The following is a 19,127-nucleotide window of genomic DNA, read 5'->3' on the forward strand; positions in this document are numbered from 1 at the left end:
AGAAAAACATCAAAACAAAGAAGATCTAAGAAACATTTGACACTGAAAGAGCATGGCTGATAATGAGACTGTTGCAGGATTTGAAAAACAGCAGGAATCATTGGATTCCCTAACACAAGATGAGACTATTGCAGGACTTCAAAACTTGCAGGGATTTTTGGATTCCTGGCATATGAACTAATAGACAATAGATTGGTTTTGGACAATTCTAGGACTTGTGGACATGTATAATTCTTCATGTTGATTCATGTTATTGGTCACTACTAGTCTGTGTTATGTTATTATGTGCTTATGTAATTTATGTAATTACATTTAATACTTCCCATATTGATGGATTTATGTATACCTGTTTTAAGAGTGAGCCCCCTTGAGAAAGAGAAGATTAACGAATTGGGCTTACAACTTAAAAGGCTAGAAAAAGACCAAATTATAAACCCCCAACCAAAAATTAAACTCGAAATACAAAAATTAAAAGGAGAAATCAATAAAATTGAAAGTAAAAAAACTATTGAATTAATAAATAAAACGAAGAGTTGGTTTTATGAAAAAGCCAATAAAATAGATAAACCTTTGGTAAATTTGATCAAGAGTGAGCCCCTTCAGAATCCTTTGGTGTTTTCATCTCCTTTCCTGAGATGTCAGGGAGGGCATGATCACTTCCTTTTTATGCTGTTTTTACTCTTTTTTTGAGCAGTAAGGGGAGGCGTGATCACCTCTTTTTTTAGGATTCTCACCTCCTTGAGAAGTCAGGGAGGTCATGACCATCTATATTCTAAAATTAAAAGAAAGCTCAAGATGTTAGGATTCTTACAAAGAATCTTACAAGTCAGTTATCTAATTTAGCATGGTACTTAACCGGTCTCTAGTTCACTAATGTACTTAGTATTTATTAGAGTTCTACAAGATTCACACCTTTAAGAGAGCATATATAAGCTAGGAGCCTTAACCATGATTCAGTCCTGGACATTCAGAAGTTATTCCATTTTCCACCCCTTGCTGCCTGGAGACATTCAGAGGGTGCTAGAGGCAGAAGCTGGAAGAGATAAATGACTAGCTGCAACAGCTCTTGGAAACAAAGGGGAGAGATAGGCCTCTAAGAAAGCTAACCAGGCTTTTTTGAAGGAAACAATAGAGGATCTGGATTTTAACTCCTGGCTGTATTTAAGGTGATTACTCAGAACTGAAACTAAGGCTGCTCCCAGAAGCCCCCCAAGAAACCTGCTCCCAGAGAACATTATATTTTAGAGAAGAATAGTACAGTCTGCATTAGTTTTGTTTGTACAAAAACTTTTTAATATAATCAAAATTACCTATTTTATGATCAATAATGTTCTTATTTGGTCACAAAGGGGCAAATTATTCTTGTTAGGATACATATAGATGTTATGGGCCAGAAGTTGAGACAAGGTAATCTACTTGGTTCACACCTTTAAAGGAGTTCAAACAGAACATCAAAATTCTATGTTCTTCTAATTTGTTTATACTATGAAACTGAGAGGATGCCCATTCATTGGAGAATGGCTGAATAAATTGTTGTATTTCATTATGATGAAATACTTTTATGAAAAAAGAAGTGAGGAATAGGATGCTATCAGAAAAAATTGAAAAGACATGAACTGATGAGAAGTGAAATTAGCTGAACCAGTACAACAGTGTAAATAAATGGTCAATAGTGAATGATCCAAGACAATTCTGAAGGACTCATGATGAAAAATGCTATTCATATCCAGTGAAGGAAGTGATGGAGTCTGAATGGAGACTGAAGCATACTTTTTCTTTTTCTTGGCAGTTTTCTTTCACAACATGACAGGAAATATGTTTTGCAGGATGGCACATATAAATCCTCTATCAAATTACTTACCTTCTCTAAGGAATGGGGGAGAAGAGGGAGGAAATGGAAGAGAGAATTTGAAACTCAAATTCAAAAAAACTTATCAACAAAAAGTTAAAATTGTTTATGTGTAATTGTGAGAGAATAAACTATTAAACTTTTTTTAAAAAGGAAACAAATTTTCAGGGAATGTAGGAAAATTGGGGCACTAATGCATTGTAGGTGGAGTTGTTAGTCAATCCAACTATTCAGGAAAGCAATTTTGAACTATGCCCAAAGAATTATAAAACTGTGCATATCCTTCCTGCAATACCTGCTGATCTGTCTCCCAGAGTGATTTAAAAAACCAAAAAGGGAGAGGATCTATTCATACAGCCATACATACACACATCAGGTTTTGTTTTTTGGGTTTTTTTTAATGGTGGCCACGAATTGGAAATTGAGAGGATGCCCATCAATTAGGAAACAACTTACCAACTTGTAGATGTAAAGGAATACTATTTGTAGTTTAACAAATGATGAGCATGCAGGTTCCAGAAAAACCTAGAGAGACTTACAAGAACTGAATGTAAAAAAAAAAAAAAGAACTGAATGTGATGTGAGCAAAACCAGAACACTGGAAACAGTAACAATAATACTGTATGATGGAGTACTGTGAATAAATTAGCTGTTTTCTGCTATACAGTAATCCAAGACAATGTCAAAGGATTCATGATGAAAAATGTTATATTTCCAGAGAAAATTTGATCTTTTTTCTCATTAAAACTGAAGTATAGTATGTTTTACTTTCTTTGTGCCTTTTTTTTTTTTTTTTTGCTTTTGATCTGTTTCTTTTACGTGACTAATATGGAATTATGTATTATATGTATGAGAGTACATATATAACCTATTGCTTATGATCTCCAGGGGGGATGGGGGGATAAGGGAAGAAAAGTGACCCTTGACAACCCCCATGTTTTAGAAATGAATATTAAAAATGCAATTGGGGAAAATACTAAGAAAGTAAGTAACGTCTGTAACATAACAGAGGCCTTAGTGATAGAAGCCTCCCCTGGTACAAGGGGCTCACAGAGGCAGGACTCTTGGTGTCTTTAGCAGACTCCCAAGGTCAGGAGCTTCTGGCAGTGACCAGGCCGTTGGGATCCAGTCCACCCTCCCCTTAAGACCAAATACTCCCCAATAGACTATGTATCAATGAACTATCGGGCCAATGGGGCTATTATGTATCAATGGGGCTATTATGTATCAATGGGGCTATTATGTATCAATGGGGCTATTATGTATCAAAGCGATATTATCTATCACAGTCATTATGTGTCCGTGCTACTGACGCTACAGGACACATTTGTATCCCTTAACTGCCGGTTACAGAAAATTCCTGGGGGCCTGGCTTGTGGCTCCGCCCCCGCACTCCCCTCCCCCTCCCCCTCCCCTCGTGACTCAGCCTCCGGCCACCCCGAGAACCCAGTGCAAACCGTGTGAGCTAGACTTCCCTGAAGAACTGCTAGCAGTGAAAAGGTGGGCGCTAGAGGGGATCCTGGGGGCGGGACAAAGGCTGCAGCGGCGTCTCTGATTGGCTCAAGGTTCCAGGGGCGTGTGAAAGGGGCGAATTCCCTTTTCCTCACCTGCAGCGAACAGAGAGGCGACGTGGCCTGAGAAGGCCACGCCTCCGACAGCCAGCCAATGGGGACACCCCAGACTCTGTGAGCGACTGTGCTCTCGGGGAAGTTGCTCTAGTCTAGATCCTCTCTCCGGGAGACGCCTGGAGCCCACTCTCGTCTCTGTCCTACGGGTTCTGCAGACCTGGTCCTGGGTCCGAGACAAGGTGAGGCTCCTGGGACCCCCGCCCCCGCCCTACTCTGGCTTCTCCTCTCTCTCCTTGCCTCAGTTGTGTAGTCTGTGAAATGGCTCCCCAATCCGGCGGGGACCGCCCCTCCCCTCCTTCCTTTCTGCTCCCCCTGCCTTTCTTTCTCCCTTTTCTTCTCCCCGTTTATTTTGTCCCTTCATTTCCCCCCTCTTCTCGCTTTCTTCCTCTCCCATTTCCTCTTGATCGAGATGAAGTGAGATCTCCAGACAGTTGTGGAAATCCAGCAAGGCTTCCTCTCCTGGGGTGGGAGTAGGCCCGAAAGGTCCTTGAGCATTGACTCCACGGCCTCCCTGAGTCCCGTTTCCGCTCTCCTCCCATGACTTCATTTTTTCCCTACTGCAGTCAGACTCGGGCAGCTGTGCACTTATTGGCAGGTTCCGTTTCTTGGGTAGTTTAGAATGGGAGCCCCTCGGCTAGTGAGGATGCTGGTCAGTGGGGGAGGGGTATTTATTTTAGGGAGTATTTATAGTGGTAAGCCCCCTGTGGGCCCCTTGAGTCCAGTTACAGACTCTGAAGGGGCGTCTGGACAGGACGGCATCAGCCTTCGTGGGTGACTGCGCTTAAGTGGCTACAATGCTTGGGCATTTTGGAATTTAGATTCCATCCGAATTCAATGGGTCCCAGCCATCCCTCCCAGAGAAAAATGAAGGGGAAAAAAGATCAGAAAATACCAGCAGAAAGTCCCTTGGGAGACAAAGAATTGGAACAAAATGTCAGAATATAAAGGAAAAAGCCAGAAAAAGCTGCTAAGGTATTGTCCTTTTGTCTGGACTAGCAACAGTGTTGGTGGAGGCTCTCTTTGGCCTAAGTGTGGCTGCCTTGAAGACGGGGTGGGCGCCAAACTAAATTTGGAGTAACAAGAATCACCAACAGTCAAGAATCTGTTCATCCCGAGGAGGCCGAGTGTGCGGGACTGAGTAAGAATCAAAGTGAAAATGGTGTAGAGGAGGGGACTAGCCATGGGACCCATTGTTACGTCCTGCTTCTCCTTCCTCCTGAAGCCTTGGCCTCTAGATTTGAAAGGGAAGGGGAGGACTTAATTCTAGCAGCCCCTCCAGGGACCCTGAGGACACAGGGGGACTTCATTCAATTGACCCCACAAGGGCCTTTTGCTTCATTCACTAAGCAAGGAATTAGAGCAAGTTCAAAGGGATAGCCAAAATGATCTTCTTCCCAAAGCCCCAAACCCCAAGTCCTAAATTGTATCCTTTAAAAGAACTTCCCTGGGCTCTGGGAATATGTGAATGCACCCCTGGGTGCCACAGAAGTCCTTTAAGAAGGAAATGAGGCCCTTAAGAGAAGATCCCAACTGGCTAGCAGAACAATTTGATCATTTCCTACTAAGTCCAGACAGTACAGAGAATTGCAAAGGATGCAGAAAAACCCCACAGGACGGAGCCCCAAGGAAGGGAGGCTGAGATATTGAGGAAGGAACAGGAGGCTTGCTGTTCCTCACAGTAGAAAGCCTTTGAGATGTTGGGGATGTCAAAAAGGAGGCTGTATACAAAAGGGCTGCCCCCAGCAGAGGCTGGAACAGCAGATATGTTCCCTTGTTAAGCTAGAGGAAGATTCGGGGAGTCGGGTTCTTGAAAGACTCCCACTGGAACCCTTGGGAAATGTAAGGGTGGGAGCCCCCAGGAGGCTCTTAGTAGACATGGGGGCATCCAGATCTTCAGTGACCTGTTTGCCTGAGGGGGTTAAATCATCTAAGGAGACCCTGGTGATTTCTGGGTTAAAGGAGAAAATTTAGGTTAAAAGGGGAAAGGGAGACATGGGGCAGATTTCTGCTCCTCCCAGAAGCCGGAGTAAACTGGCTGGGAGACATTTAATAACTCAGCTAGAAATTGTGCTGATTCCACCCAGGCCCAGCATAGACCCCAGTGGAATGGCCCTAATGAAGGAAGGGCAGGCTGGGATAGCCTGAGGTTTGGGCGGGACCTGACAAGCCAGGCAGAGCAGACAGAGTCCAGATGAAAATGAAGGACCTCTGGGAGGTGGTAAGAGTGAAAGAAAGCCCAATTTCACTAGGAGGAGGAGAGGTTTGCAGCCTGTGATTCGAGGCTCATTGAGAAATGGATGAATGGAACCCGGTATTTCAGCCTTCAGCACACCCATACTTCCTGCCAAGGAGAAGGATGGGAGACGGCTTAGTTCCGGCTCTAAGGGAGATGAACAGAATCCCGTTAGCTTCCCACCCCCCGGTTCCGGACCCATGTGCCATCCTGGGCCGGATTCTAGTTCTGCTAAGTGGTTCAGTGTGTTGGATCTGAAGGATGCATTCTGGAGCTGCCCTTTAGAGGAGAGTAGTAGAAATCTCTCTGCTTTCCAGTGGGAAGATGCAGAGACTGGAAGGAAGCCGCACATGAGGAGGTGCCTCCTGCCCCAAGGCTGCACCGAGTCCCCGAATTTGTGTGTGGAATCCTTGGGATTCCATGGGAACTTGGGAGTTACAGCATGGAGATGTCCTGCTAGTGGTGGGGGAGACGAGGGAACCCACCAGTGTAATGTTCTGATCGCCTCTCAGTTGTAATCCTTCTCTGGGAGGAGGCTTCTTTTCTGTATAATCTTTTCCTCTATGAGCAGGTTTCTTGGGAGGCTTCTGGAGCCTCCAGCCAGCCTCTTCTTCTTCCTGAATCCTGGCTCTGAATCTCCTCCAGCTCTTGTCCTTCCCCAGTCAGACTGCTTTCCAAGCTCAATGTTGCCTCTTTTTATCCTCCCAGAGAATGGGCGTGGGATAATGCAAGGGCTTCTGGGAAGAACCACTTCAACCAATGAGCTTGCTCCTTCTAGGATTCCTAAGGTGTAAACTGCCTTTACAGGTCTGAGCCAGAGAACTGTCAAGTCAACCTGAATTCTCACCTTGTAATTGTCCAGACAACCTGAATTCTCACCTTGTAATCCTAACACACCAGGACTTGTACCATGGATCCTTCTAAGTGTCACTGTCTACCCCTCTGCTGGTGGCCAGCCATTTTCCAGGACTGCTCTGGGGTAGTTAAGGCTGAGAGAAAATCTAGACTTTATTTTGTTCCTGCCATTTCTGGTACCCCAGAGTGCAGTGAGGTATACACCAGGTATTTCATCAATGCCTGTTTAGTTGATCTGAGCCCCGGAAAAAGAGAAGCCTTCCCCCGGGGTTTGTGTGAACAAGAGGGCTGTGGGAGGTTTGGGAGCTGGGAGGAGCAAAAGGCCAACCCCATCCTTGTTCCTTTCAGGCCCAGCCTCAGGGAGCCCACATGCGGGGTGCAGGGGAGAGGAGGGCCATCCGGGCCCCTACGGTCCTCGCCATCCGGGCCCCCCAGGTGAGTAGCACCGTCCCCTTCCTGACAGGTGTCCAAGGTCCTGGAGGGCAGACAGGCCCTTTCTGCAAAGCTCTCCCGCCTCAGAGCACCTGAGACCTTTCAGTCACCCAGTCCCAATGGTTTGAGCCCTTCCCCATATATTAGAGTCGTTCCTCCATGCTTCCTGTGGGCCACGCAGACGGGCCTGGTTTCTGTTCCTTGCACATGACCCCCATCTCCTCTGCCTTGGTTTCCCCCTGGCTGGAATGCTTTTCTCCCTGCTAAGAGTCTCTGGCTTATTGTTCCAGGTTCAGCTCAAGCCCTGCCTTTCCCAGCTCCCCTCCTGCCCCTCAGCTGCTCAGGGCCTCCCATCCCCACTCAGGGCTGTTCTGGGCCTTGTTGTCTCCCCACTGCACTGGGAGCTCCCTGAGTCAGGGACAGTTTTTGCCCTTTTTTGTATCCCCAGGAATTAGCCCAGAGCTTGGCCCAGGGAGACCTTTCTGACTGCTTATTGACTTGAAAAAGAGGCTCTGGCCCAGCCTGAGGCTCCTAAAGGCTTTGCTTTCAGAATGTGCAGTGATCAGCTGGGCCAGGCTTAGTTCTTCTCGGCCATGTGCTGATCCAAGGCAGTTCCAATGGACTTGGGCTGGAAAATGTCCTTCCCATCCAGAGAAAAAGCTCTGAAGCCTCAATGAGGAGCAAAACAAAGGAGTATTTTCACTTTTTTTTTCTGGTCCTTTTTCTATTTTTTTCTGATTTTTTTCCCCACAAGAATCATTGTTTATGTCCAATATCATAGAGATTTAATATATGTGGGATTGTTTTTTTTGAGAAGTGGAGAGGGAGAAACAACCTGGCCCTCAAAATCTTACAAAAATGGATTTTGAAAACCATCTTTATTTATGTACCTGGAAAGATAATATGTCATAAAAATAAAATAATAACAAGTAAGCAACAGGAAAAAAATGCTTTGAATATGTTCTGTGAAACTTGAATAGAGTGAGAATGAGCCCTGCCTCTCCCTTCCCCCTCCTTGACCGGGCACAAATGTATTTGTTTCAGGGATCGGTGACATTCCAGGATGTGGCTGTGGACTTCACCCGGGAGGAGTGGCGCCTCCTGGACCCCTCCCAGAAGGAGCTTTACTGGGACGTGATGCTGGAGAACTACAGGAACCTGGTCTGCCTGGGTAAGAAGGGCTGCTCTGGGGCCCAGGATGTGCTCATGAAGGGCTTCTCAAGAAACCCCAGCCCTTGCTCATTTTCGAGGGACAAAGCCAGGGCACCCATGTTCTCCCTGGTCCTGAATCAAGGGTCCTTGCTTTGTGTGTCTGAAAACTAATTTCTCCCCGGGGTGATCCCTACCCCAGCCCCAGCTCTATTAAAGTCCCAGGGCAAAGACTAGAGTCATGACCTCAGAATGGGATGGACAAATGAGTTCTTTGTCTTTCTGAACCCAATTCCCTGATGTGTCCCATCTCTGCATCTTTCTAACAAACAAACCAGCTCCCCCTTCAGATGTCTCTGGATGCTCCTCCACAGACTCCCTGGCCTTTCAAGCTTGCTCCTAGGGGTCTGTGGAGATTGGGCTGGGAGGTGACCCTTCCTTTCCATCACTTTCTCATGACTAGGTCTTGTGGAGTCCGATGGGGACGTGATCTCTCAGCTGGAGTCAGGGAGAGCACATGGGATTCCACTGGACAGTGTCTCAAGAGCTTGCTGGTTAGGTGAGTGAGTGAGCCAGAGTATGTGACACTGTCTGAGAACCCCTGAAAATGGGCACCTCGTGATCCTGGATGTGACCTTCTCCCTCTCATAGATCTTGGAGGTAATTTTCCTCCTGTCTAGTTTGTTTGGATGATGTTGCCTTTTTATACCAAAGTCACTTGGTAGGTACAGGTGGACATGATTCAGTTCTATTGGTGCTTCCTGAATGAGCAGTACTCTACTCTGTGGGTGGAACTTTGAATTGCTTTTACCTTTTTGCAGAGCCAAGGGGAACTCTGCAGTGGAAGTGTGACCCAGAGCTTCCTCTTCTTAGACCCAATGGTCCCACTGTCAGTTCTCCTCCAGGGGTGATTTTCAGATGAGAATTTTCTTTTTCTTTTTTTTTTTTTTTTTAATTCATTTTTCCAAATTATCCCCTCCCTCCCTCCACTCCCTCCCCCCGATGGCAGGTAATCCCATACATTTTACATGTGTTACAATATAACCTAGATACAATATATGTGTGTAAATACCATTTTCTTGTTGCACATTAATTATTGGCTTCCGAAGGTATAAGTAACCTGGGTAGATAGACAGTAGTGCTAACAATTTACATTTGCTTCCCAGTGTTCCTTCTCTGGGTGTAGTTGTTTCTGTCCATCATTGATCAACTGGAAGTGAGTTGGATCTTCTTTAGGTTGAAGATTTCCACTACCATCAGAATACATCCTCATACAGTATTGTTGTTGAAGTGTATAGTGATCTTCTGGTTCTGTTCATTTCACTCAGCATCAGTTGATGTAAGTCTCTCCAGGCCTCTCTGTATTCCTCCTGCTGGTCATTTCTTACAGAGCAATAATATTCCATAACCTTCATATACCATAATTTACCCAACCATTCTCCAATTGATGGCCATCCATTCATCTTCCAGTTTCTGGCCACTATGAAAAGGGCGCCACAAACATTTTGGCACATACAGGTCCCTTTCCACTCTTTAGTATTTCTTTGGGATATAATCCCAATAACAGCAATACTGGGTCAAAGGGTATGCAGAATTTGACAACTTTTTGGGCATAGTTCCAGATTGCTCTCCAGAATGGCTAGATTCTTTCACAACTCCACCAACAATGTATCAGTGTCCCAGTTTTCCCACTTCCCCTCCAACATTCATCATTATTTGTTCCTGTCATCTTAGCCAGTCTGACAGGTGTGTAGTGGTATCTCAGAGTTGTCTTAATTTTCATTTCTCTGATCAGTAGTGATTTGGAACACTCTTTCATATGAGTGGAAATAGTTTCAATTTCATCATCTGAGAATTGTCTGTTCATATCCCTTGACCATTTATCAATTGGAGAATGGTTTGGTTTCCTATAAATCAGGGTCAGTTCTCTATATATTTTGGAAATGAGACCTTTGTCAGAACCTTTCCTTTCAAAAATATTTTGCCAATTTGTAACTTCCCTTCTAATCTTGTTTGCATTAGTATTGTTTGTACAGAAACTTTTTAGTTTGATGTAATCAAAATCTTCTATTTTGTGATCAATAATGACCTCTAATTCTCCTCTGGTCATAAATTCCTTCCTCCTCCACAGGTCTGAGAGGTCGACTATTCTCTGCTCCTCTAATCTATTTATGATCTCATTCTTTATGCCTAAATCATGGACCCATTTTGATCTTATCTTGGTACATGGTATTAAGTGTGGATCCATATCAGATGAGAATTTTCTTGAAAAAATACTTTAAGCTATTTTCTTCCTGTTGGTATATGGGAACCAGCAGTTGTTCCTGTTTTCATTAATTTGACATTTTCTGCATCAGTTTTTGCATTTTCACCAAATATAATATTGTTGCGTTATATGAAAGAATAGGCCTGGTGAATTCAAAGAAATTGTGGAAATCATCAACATTGATTTCAATTGAAGTTGAAAATTGCTTAAAAGTGCTTATAATAGATGGAATATTGGGGAAAGTGAAGTGTACCGGAAAGCTTATTCAGCCAATGAAAAAGCATTTCTGCTTTTCCTTTCTTTCAGATGGGGGCACTAGGCCTCAGACCAAGGATTCCACTCCAAAGTTAAGTGTTTCTATGAAAGACTTATCCCCAACCAAATCCTTAAGGGATGGCCCTTGTACCTCTGAGATGGGAAAAGCCTGGGAGCATCATGGCAGGTTTAAGAAAGAACAAAACAATGAGGGGGAATATTCCAGACAAGGGAAAGAAATCCAAACAGAAGCTGTTGTTGAAGTCAGAGCCTCTGAATCCTGTAAATACAGCCAAAGCTCCAGCCCAAAGCCAGTCTTCGTTCCACAACAGGTACTATCTATAGTAATGGATCTCCTTAACAGAGAGAATCAGAGAAGGAGCTTCACCAGGGAGTCGGACCAAAGACAGCGCACTCAAATCTGTTCACAGAAGAACTATTCTGAGGGGAAGAAATGTCAGAAAGTTTTCCATTCTGATTTGGACCCCATTAAAACATCAGGAAATCTTACTGAAGAGCAGTTTCATGAAAAAGGGAATTCTTTCCTCCTGAACAATGAACTTACTCTACACCAGAAAAGTCATATTGGAAAAAAGTGCTCTGAAATGTCTCCATGTGAGAAGCCATCCTGTCAGAAGGCAGATCTGCCTCAACATTCCAGTATTCAGAGTGAAAACAAATCCTATAACTGCAGTGACTGTGGAAAGGCCTTCAGGCGGAAAGTAAATCTTACACAGCACTACAGAATTCACATTGGAGAGAAACTTTTCAAATGCAGTGACTGTGGAAAGGCCTTCCGCCTGAAATTGGAACTCATTCAGCACTGCAAAATTCACACTGGAGAGAAACCTTTCAAATGCAGTGACTGTGGAAAGGCCTTCCGGCACAAAGGAAGTCTTACGGAGCACTACAGAATTCACACTGGAGAGAAACCATATGAATGCAGTGAATGTGGAAAAGTCTTCCATCATAAAGCAACTCTTAGAAGACACTACAGAATTCACACTGGAGAGAAACCTTTCAAATGCAGTGACTGTGGAAAGGCTTTCCGGAAGAAAGGAAATCTTACAGAGCACTACAGAATTCACACTGGAGAGAAACCACATGAATGCAGTGACTGTGGAAAAGTCTTCCATCATAAAGCAACTCTTACAAAACACTACAGAATTCACACTGGAGAGAAACCTTTCAAATGCAGTGACTGTGGAAAGGCTTTCCGGAACAAAGGAAATCTTACAGAGCACTACAGAATTCACACTGGAGAGAAACCATATGAATGCAGTGAATGTGGAAAAGTCTTCCATCATAAAGCAACTCTTACAAGACACTACAGAATTCACACTGGAGAGAAACCTTTCAAATGCAGTGACTGTGGAAAGGCTTTCCAGAAGAAAGGACATCTTACAGAGCACTACAGAATTCACACTGGAGAGAAACCTTTCAAATGCAGTGACTGTGGAAAGGCTTTCCGGAAGCAAGTAAATCTTACACAGCACTACAGAATTCACACTGGAGAGAAACCATATGAATGCAGTGAATGTGGAAAAGTCTTCCATCAGAAAGCAACTCTTACAAGACACTACAGAATTCACACTGGAGAGAAACCTTTCAAATGCAGTGACTGTGGAAAGGCCTTCCACATGAAATCGGAACTCATACACCACTGTAACATTCATACTGGAGTGAAGCCTTTTAAATGCAGTGTCTGTGGAAAGGCCTTCTGGAAGCAAGTAAATCTTAGACAGCACTACAAAATTCACACTGGAGAGAAACCTTTCAAATGCAGTGAATGTGGAAAGGCCTTTCATATGAAATCAGAACTCACTCGTCACTGCAACATTCATACTGGAGAGAAACCTTTCAAATGTAGTGACTGTGGAAAGGCCTTCTGGTGGAAAGTAAATCTTAGACAGCACTACAGAAATCACACTGGAGAGAAACCTTTTAAATGCAGTGACTGTGGGAAAACCTTTCTTTGCCACTCAGACCTGAGTCGACATCAGAGAACTCATACTGGAGAGAGACCCTATGAGTGTAGTGAGTGTGGGAAGACATTCCAAAGAAACTACGTCCTGAATAACCACCGGAAAAGTCATATGGAACTAAAACCTCATTCGTCCAGCGTGTGTGGGAAGGCGTTCTCTCAGAAGTCTACTCTTACTAATCATAACAATATTGATACTGGAGAAAAGCCTTTTAAATGTAATGACTGTGGGAAAGCTTTTCCTGGGGGCACATCACTGTCCTTACATCAGAGAATTCACACTGGAGAGAGACCCTATGAGTGTAGTGAGTGTGGGAAGACATTCCTATCTAAGTCCAACATGACTCAACACCAGAGCATTCATACCGGACTGAAACCTCATCAGTGTAGCGTGTGTGGAAAGGCGTTCTCTAAAAAATCTACTCTTACCATTCATACCAGGATTCATACTGGAGAGAAGCCTTTTAAATGCAGTGATTGTGGGAAAGCCTTTACTTCTGGGACAATGCTAACCGTACATAAGAGAATTCACACTGGAGAGAGACCCTATGAGTGTAGTGAGTGTGGGAAGACATTCCTATCCAACTCCAACATGACTCAACACAGGAGAACTCATACAAGACTAAAATCTCATTAGTGCAGCATGTGTGGGAAGTTGTGGTCCTTCAGAAGTCTGCTTTTACTGATCATACCCAAGAGAAACTGAATTTAAGCATATTAGCCAGCGGAGGAAAAGAAACTAACCAGGATTCCCTCAGTAATGGCGCCTGAACAGGGACAGACACAATCCTAAATCCAGTGGAAAAGCCTCCAATCCAGATCTCAGTCTCTCTGACCCAGAACCGTGAGTAACAAGGAAACTTTGTTAAAGATTAAATGAGTGTTCTAATAGATAAATAAGGAATTTAACTTGTTAAGGGCTAAACCAGCAATCTCTTATAGTGAAATGGGGCAAACGCCTTCTGTTCAAGGAAAATATTTAGAGAGCATCATCAAGGTTATGAAAAACCAGGGATTGATTATAATTTTGGAGGAGATTACTGAACTTTTAAAAACTGTGAAGGTCACATGTCCTTGTTTTTCTCTGGAAAAAGAATTGGATCTAGATGAATGGGAATTAGTAGGAAAGCAATTAGGTGAACACTACAATTCCAGACCATACTAAATTTCCAAAGATACACTTCATACCTACAATTTAATCCAAATGGCTTTAAAAATTGTTATTCTAAAGGAAGAGAAGAAGGAGCAAAATGGGGAAGTGTCAACTAAACTAGGTGAAAAGGATGAATCAGATAACAATGAAGTTAAGTACAATTCTGAGCAACAGCAACAGGAGCACCTCCCATCTCCTCCCTCAATTAACCTTTCAGAGGTGGAGCAAGAAGGAGGAGGAGAAGAGGCAGAAAGTCTGTGAAGCAGTCTAAGTCTATGACAAGATTAGAAAAAGCATTGGTTAAAGCTAAGAGAGAAGGACAGGATATAAGTGATTTTGTACATGCATATCCTGTGATTGAAGAGATTGACCCTGTAGGTCAAAAAAGGAGAAGATATGCACCTTTAGATTTGAATAAAATTAAAGATTTGAAAAAAAAGGTTGTACCCTTTATGGGGCTACATCAGTTTATGTTAAAATGTTACTAGATGGTTTGCCTTATGAAGTCCTAACCCCGAATGATTGGAAATCCATAGCAAGGACATGTCTAGAACCTGGGCAAAAATTGTTATGGCTTGCAGAGTTTCATGAATTATGTAAAATTCAAGTCAGATGCAATTTGGAAATGGGAATTAACACAAAATTCACTTTTGAGTACTTAGCTGGTGAAGGTTGGTATGTTGAGAATTTAGAACAGATTAATTATACTATGACAATATATGAGCAAATTGCCAAGGCTGCAATAAAAGCTTGGGGTGTCCTCCCTGGACAGAAAGATCGGGGAGAGGCTTTCACTAAAATAGAACAAGGTCCCAATGAACCTTTTGCGGATTTTGTGGGATGTTTGCAAACTGCTGTCAAAAGAACTATTGGAGAAAATGCAGCTACAGAAATAATGACCAGACATCTGGCTAAGGAAAATGCCAATGAGATTTGCAAAAGAATTATATGGGGATTAGACAAAGATGCTCCTTTAGAGGAGATCATAAGACGCTGTGCTACAGTGGGAACAAATACTTTTTACACCCAGACTATGATGAATGTGGAAAGACAGGGTCCCTCCTGGCAAGGAACTTCTAGAGAAACTCGTTGATGTTTCTAATGTGGAAAAATTGGACATCTAAGAGCTCAGTGTAAATATGGAGATAGAGTGAGAAGACAGGGTGAAAGAAGATCTAAAACCCCATGTCCAAAACGCAACAGAGGACTCCATTGGGCATCAGAGTGTAGAATAATTCAGGGAAATGGGATGAGGGGCCCAGGTCCAGGGCCCCAGGCAAAAAAGACTTGGGGCATGATGGCAGATGATGTTACACCCAAAGAACCTTTAGAAGGTCAGGAATCTAATTTGATCAACCAACAGAAAAGCAATCACATAGCAGAAAGGGATTACCTGATAAGTCAGCCAAAAGGCAATCAGGTTGCAAAAATGGATTACACTTGGGGAGAATATAGGCCTTTTAAACCAACAGGGCTGTGTCCAGTGCAAACAACTCCAATGTAATTGCCAGTTGATGAGAAGAGATTTAGAAAGTGGTAAAAAGAAGGAAATTAGATAGGTTAACTGCCTGGGAGAGAGGGTTTGTTTGTATTTCTTCAGCAGGAGAAGGAACCAGATGGGTGCCAACAAGTCGTATTCGCCTTGTCCAACGGAGAGAGACAGAAAAAGAGAAAGACCTCAAAATAAAGGAGAAAATCTAAGAGACATCTGACACTGAAAGAGCATGGCTAATAAGAAGACTCTTAAAGAACTTTAAAACCAGCAGGAATCACTGGATTTCCTAACACAAGATGAGACTAATGGACAATGGACTTGTGGACATTTATAAATTCTCAATTTATGATTATTTGATCATGTTATTTGTTACATACTTCTAGTGTTATGTTACTATGTTACTGTATTACACTATGTTGTTTTGTGTTTATGTAATTATGTGTAATACCTCCCATATTGATGGATTTATGTTTCAAGGTCATGACTACCCTATGTTCTAAATCAAAAGAAAGGGGGAGATGTTAGGATTACAAGGTGAGAACTCAGGTTGTCTTGACAGTGACAAGGTGAGAATTCAGGTTGACTTGACAGTTCTCTGGCTCAGAACTTTGGTTCAGGCCTTTAAAGGGAGTTTACACCTTAGGAATTCTAAGAGGAGCAAGTTCATTGGTGGAAGTATTCTCACATGCCTATTCTCTGGGAGGATAAAAGAAGTGCAGCATTGGGCCTGAGAGAATCGACTCTGGGATAGAGTTTTGACACCAGGCAGGCTGAAAGGAGACCATTCTGATTTGGGGAAGGACAAGAGCTGGAGGAGATTCAGAGCTCCCAAGAAACCTGCGCACAGAGGAAAAGATTTTACAGATCTCCTCCCAGAGAAGGATTATAATTGAGTAGACAACTGGACCCTCACAATTCAAGAACTTTACATATGATGTTAGGATTACGAGGTGAGAACTCAGGTTTTCTGGACAGTGACAAGGTGAGAACTCACCTTGTAATCCTAACACCTACTTACATAATGCCCTGACTTGTCAGCTCCCTAGTGAACATCTGGTCTGAAGACCCATGTGTTCACTACCAAACTCCTTACCTCTTGGCTATCCATCAGCTTCGCTTGGGTACCCCAGGTTAGGGAGCCAGGTTAAAGAGAGCAATTGCTGACTGCAGTGGGCTTATAAAGGGCCTGTGAGGTCACACACAGCCAACCAGCGAGAGAGCCGTTACCCATTACGAAGCTATCTCAATATGGACAGGATCCCACCCATAGGGCAGTCCTATATCCACAGAGATTACTTCTGGGCCACTCAAATCTCCTGTTGCGCTGTGCCCGCCCATATAAAGGGCCCTTACAGTGGCCAATAATTGGAAATTGAGAGGATGACCATCAATTGGGATATGACTTAACGACTTGCAGCACATAGATGTAAAGGAATACTATTTGTGCTTTAAGAAACAATGAGCATGCCGATTCTAGAAAAACCTTAGAAAGACTTACAAGAACTGAATGTGATGTGAGCAAAACGAGAACACTGGAAACAGTAACGATAATATTGTATGAGGAAGTTTAAGCTATTCTCTCTTATACAGTATTCAAAGATAATGTCAAAGGATTCATAATGGAAAATATCATATTTCCAGAGAAAAACTGCTGTTTCTCTGTTTACAGCTGAAGTATATTATTTTTCACTTTTTTTTGTGCCTTTTTTCCTTTTGATCTGTTTCTTCTTTTACAACATGACTATATGGAATTATGTTTTACAGGCATGATTGTACATATATAACCTATTAACTGCTTATCATCTTCAGTGGGGATTGGGGGATAAGGGAAGAAAAAATGACAATTTAAAACTCGAAATTTTTTTAAATGAATGTTAAAAATGTCATTGGGAAAAAATACTAAGAAAGTTAATGTGTAAGTTCTATAACATAACAGAGGCCTTAGTGATAGAAGCATCCCCTGGTACAAGATCACTCAGGTGCTTCAGCAAAGCAGGACTCTTAATAGTCTTAGCAGACTCTAAGGTCATGAGCTTCTTGTCAGTGACCAGACCACCTCCATTTCAGACCCAAAGGTCCTCAGATAATGGGGAGCAGGGTGGATGCTGTTTCAGACAAGATTTGGGGGTCCTTGCAAATCTGCAGAGCTTATGGCTCCAAGATGAAACTTTGTGTCAGGCATTGTGCCATATCCTGGGGATAAAAGGACAAAAAAGAGCAAGTCAGCCCCCTTCCCCCCAACGAACCAGGAAAAGACTCTTTAATGCTAGGCACATAACTTAGCTTTATGAATAAGATTAACTATTCTATTGAGAAGAAAACTACACATATTCTAATGTACGAACTGAGTACATCCACAATATATATGTTTTTAATAGACCTATGAATTCCTCAGTACAGCAAGCATGTGCTGAAGAATTTGCTCTGCCAAGAAGGATCCACTCTCTGATGTCTAAACCTCTTCTGAAAGCTTCCTGGTCTCCTTAAGGTGTTAAGGGAGTCATTTGCACACAGAAATCAGGAAGCAGAACTTATATTGGTGTCTCTCCCTTCTCTGCCTCTTCTATAGAAAATACAGTATTCTCAGCCTGCAGACACCTAAGAATAGCAGACTTGCTGTTGCTTAAAAACAATGTTCCATGGCCCACCCATGTATTTTCAGTGAATGTCACTTAAGTTTTTTCTCAATATCCTCTTCCCTGTCTTTCTGGAAGCCTCAGATCTTTCAGGGGCTGGTCATTGAGATGAGCTGGTCTCTGTTCTTATTTTTTATGGATCCAACTACTTTCAGGTTGTCTCTCCTATTAACACTGTATGATCCTTGGAGACAGGGAGTGTTTTTGCTCTTCTACTTCCTGATGCTAAATGCTGAATAAAGTCTTGTTTGTGGTCTGATTCATGGAAGGCAATGGGTATTCCAACAATCTCCAGTTCAAGGAGCTTTCTTATTCATGGTACGTGTAATATAAAAACATATATCAAAGATGATTTGAGGAGAAAAAAAGAATAATTAGAGGCATGGGGATAGGTGTACACATAGATCAGTCCTAGATCTGAGGCAGCATTGTGATGAATATTGGCCTGAATTTGGACTCAGGAAGACCCAAGTTTAAATCTGTGACCTTAAGTTACAACTCCAGTCTGCTTTAATTTCCTCAAGTGTAAAATGTTGATTGTTGAAAGAATTAAATCTGTCCTTACATAAAACCCTCCTGACTCCCCATTCTATCAAGTACATAGCAACATGGGCTCCAAAACTGTCTAATCTATAAGAAAATAAGGCAGAGTTTGGAGCCAGTAACATTTTATTACAGGGAATTAATACTAATGTAGTGGACCTCAGATCTTCTCACAATCTGAGATGCCCCCTGTCTCCATGGGCTTGGTTTTATAGTGCTTCATGATTCAGAAAAGGCAAAGAAAGATACAGTCTCATTCGTTGATAGATCCTTATCTTGACCATCCAGAAGAAGAAACTTTAATTCATGCCTTCTGAAACAGTAGAGGTGTGCAAATAAGGGTAGAGCTTACAGCCATTTGTTGTGCAGCAAAGGGATGTAAGCAGCTTCAACAAAAGAAAACTGGGGTGATGGTTTGTCAAGTTCTCATAGTATGTGCTAGCCAAGTGCCATAGGCTTGTTACTCCAACAAAGGGGTAGAGGTGGAGAGGCAATCAAAAAATAGCTAGGAGCCTTTCCATGTCATTGAGTTACTTCCCCCATATTGAGCTTGGTCATTACTCATCAGGCAAAAAAGGATAGATGTCCTCTAGTTAGCTTCCTACAGTTAAACAAGTGCTAGATTGGCTAACTATATATCAGTAGACAA

At 42.8% G+C, this 19,127-nt stretch overlaps 2 protein-coding genes across 2 annotated transcripts in view; both read left to right on the forward strand.

Moving 5' to 3' along the window:
* LOC141541743 (zinc finger protein 28 homolog) overlaps positions 1-19,127 on the forward strand; it is a 40,839-nt gene that overhangs the window by 10,380 nt on the left and 11,332 nt on the right. The window contains exons 2-5 of the mRNA XM_074266542.1: positions 3,463-3,656; positions 6,914-7,000; positions 8,042-8,168; positions 8,610-8,705. Of these exons, the coding sequence (XP_074122643.1) occupies positions 3,463-3,656; positions 6,914-7,000; positions 8,042-8,168; positions 8,610-8,705 (504 nt within the window). The remainder of the gene's footprint in view (positions 1-3,462; positions 3,657-6,913; positions 7,001-8,041; positions 8,169-8,609; positions 8,706-19,127) is intronic.
* Positions 9,142-18,194, forward strand: LOC141556362 (uncharacterized). The gene is made up of 2 exons (XM_074290371.1): positions 9,142-9,485; positions 10,719-18,194. Exon 2 carries the CDS (start codon positions 10,772-10,774, stop codon positions 13,286-13,288), a length of 2,517 nt encoding a protein of 838 aa, XP_074146472.1. The 5' UTR covers positions 9,142-9,485; positions 10,719-10,771; the 3' UTR covers positions 13,289-18,194.

The sequence above is a fragment of the Sminthopsis crassicaudata genome, chromosome 1 (assembly GCF_048593235.1).
Source record: "Sminthopsis crassicaudata isolate SCR6 chromosome 1, ASM4859323v1, whole genome shotgun sequence".
Taxonomy (NCBI): Eukaryota; Metazoa; Chordata; class Mammalia; order Dasyuromorphia; family Dasyuridae; genus Sminthopsis; species Sminthopsis crassicaudata.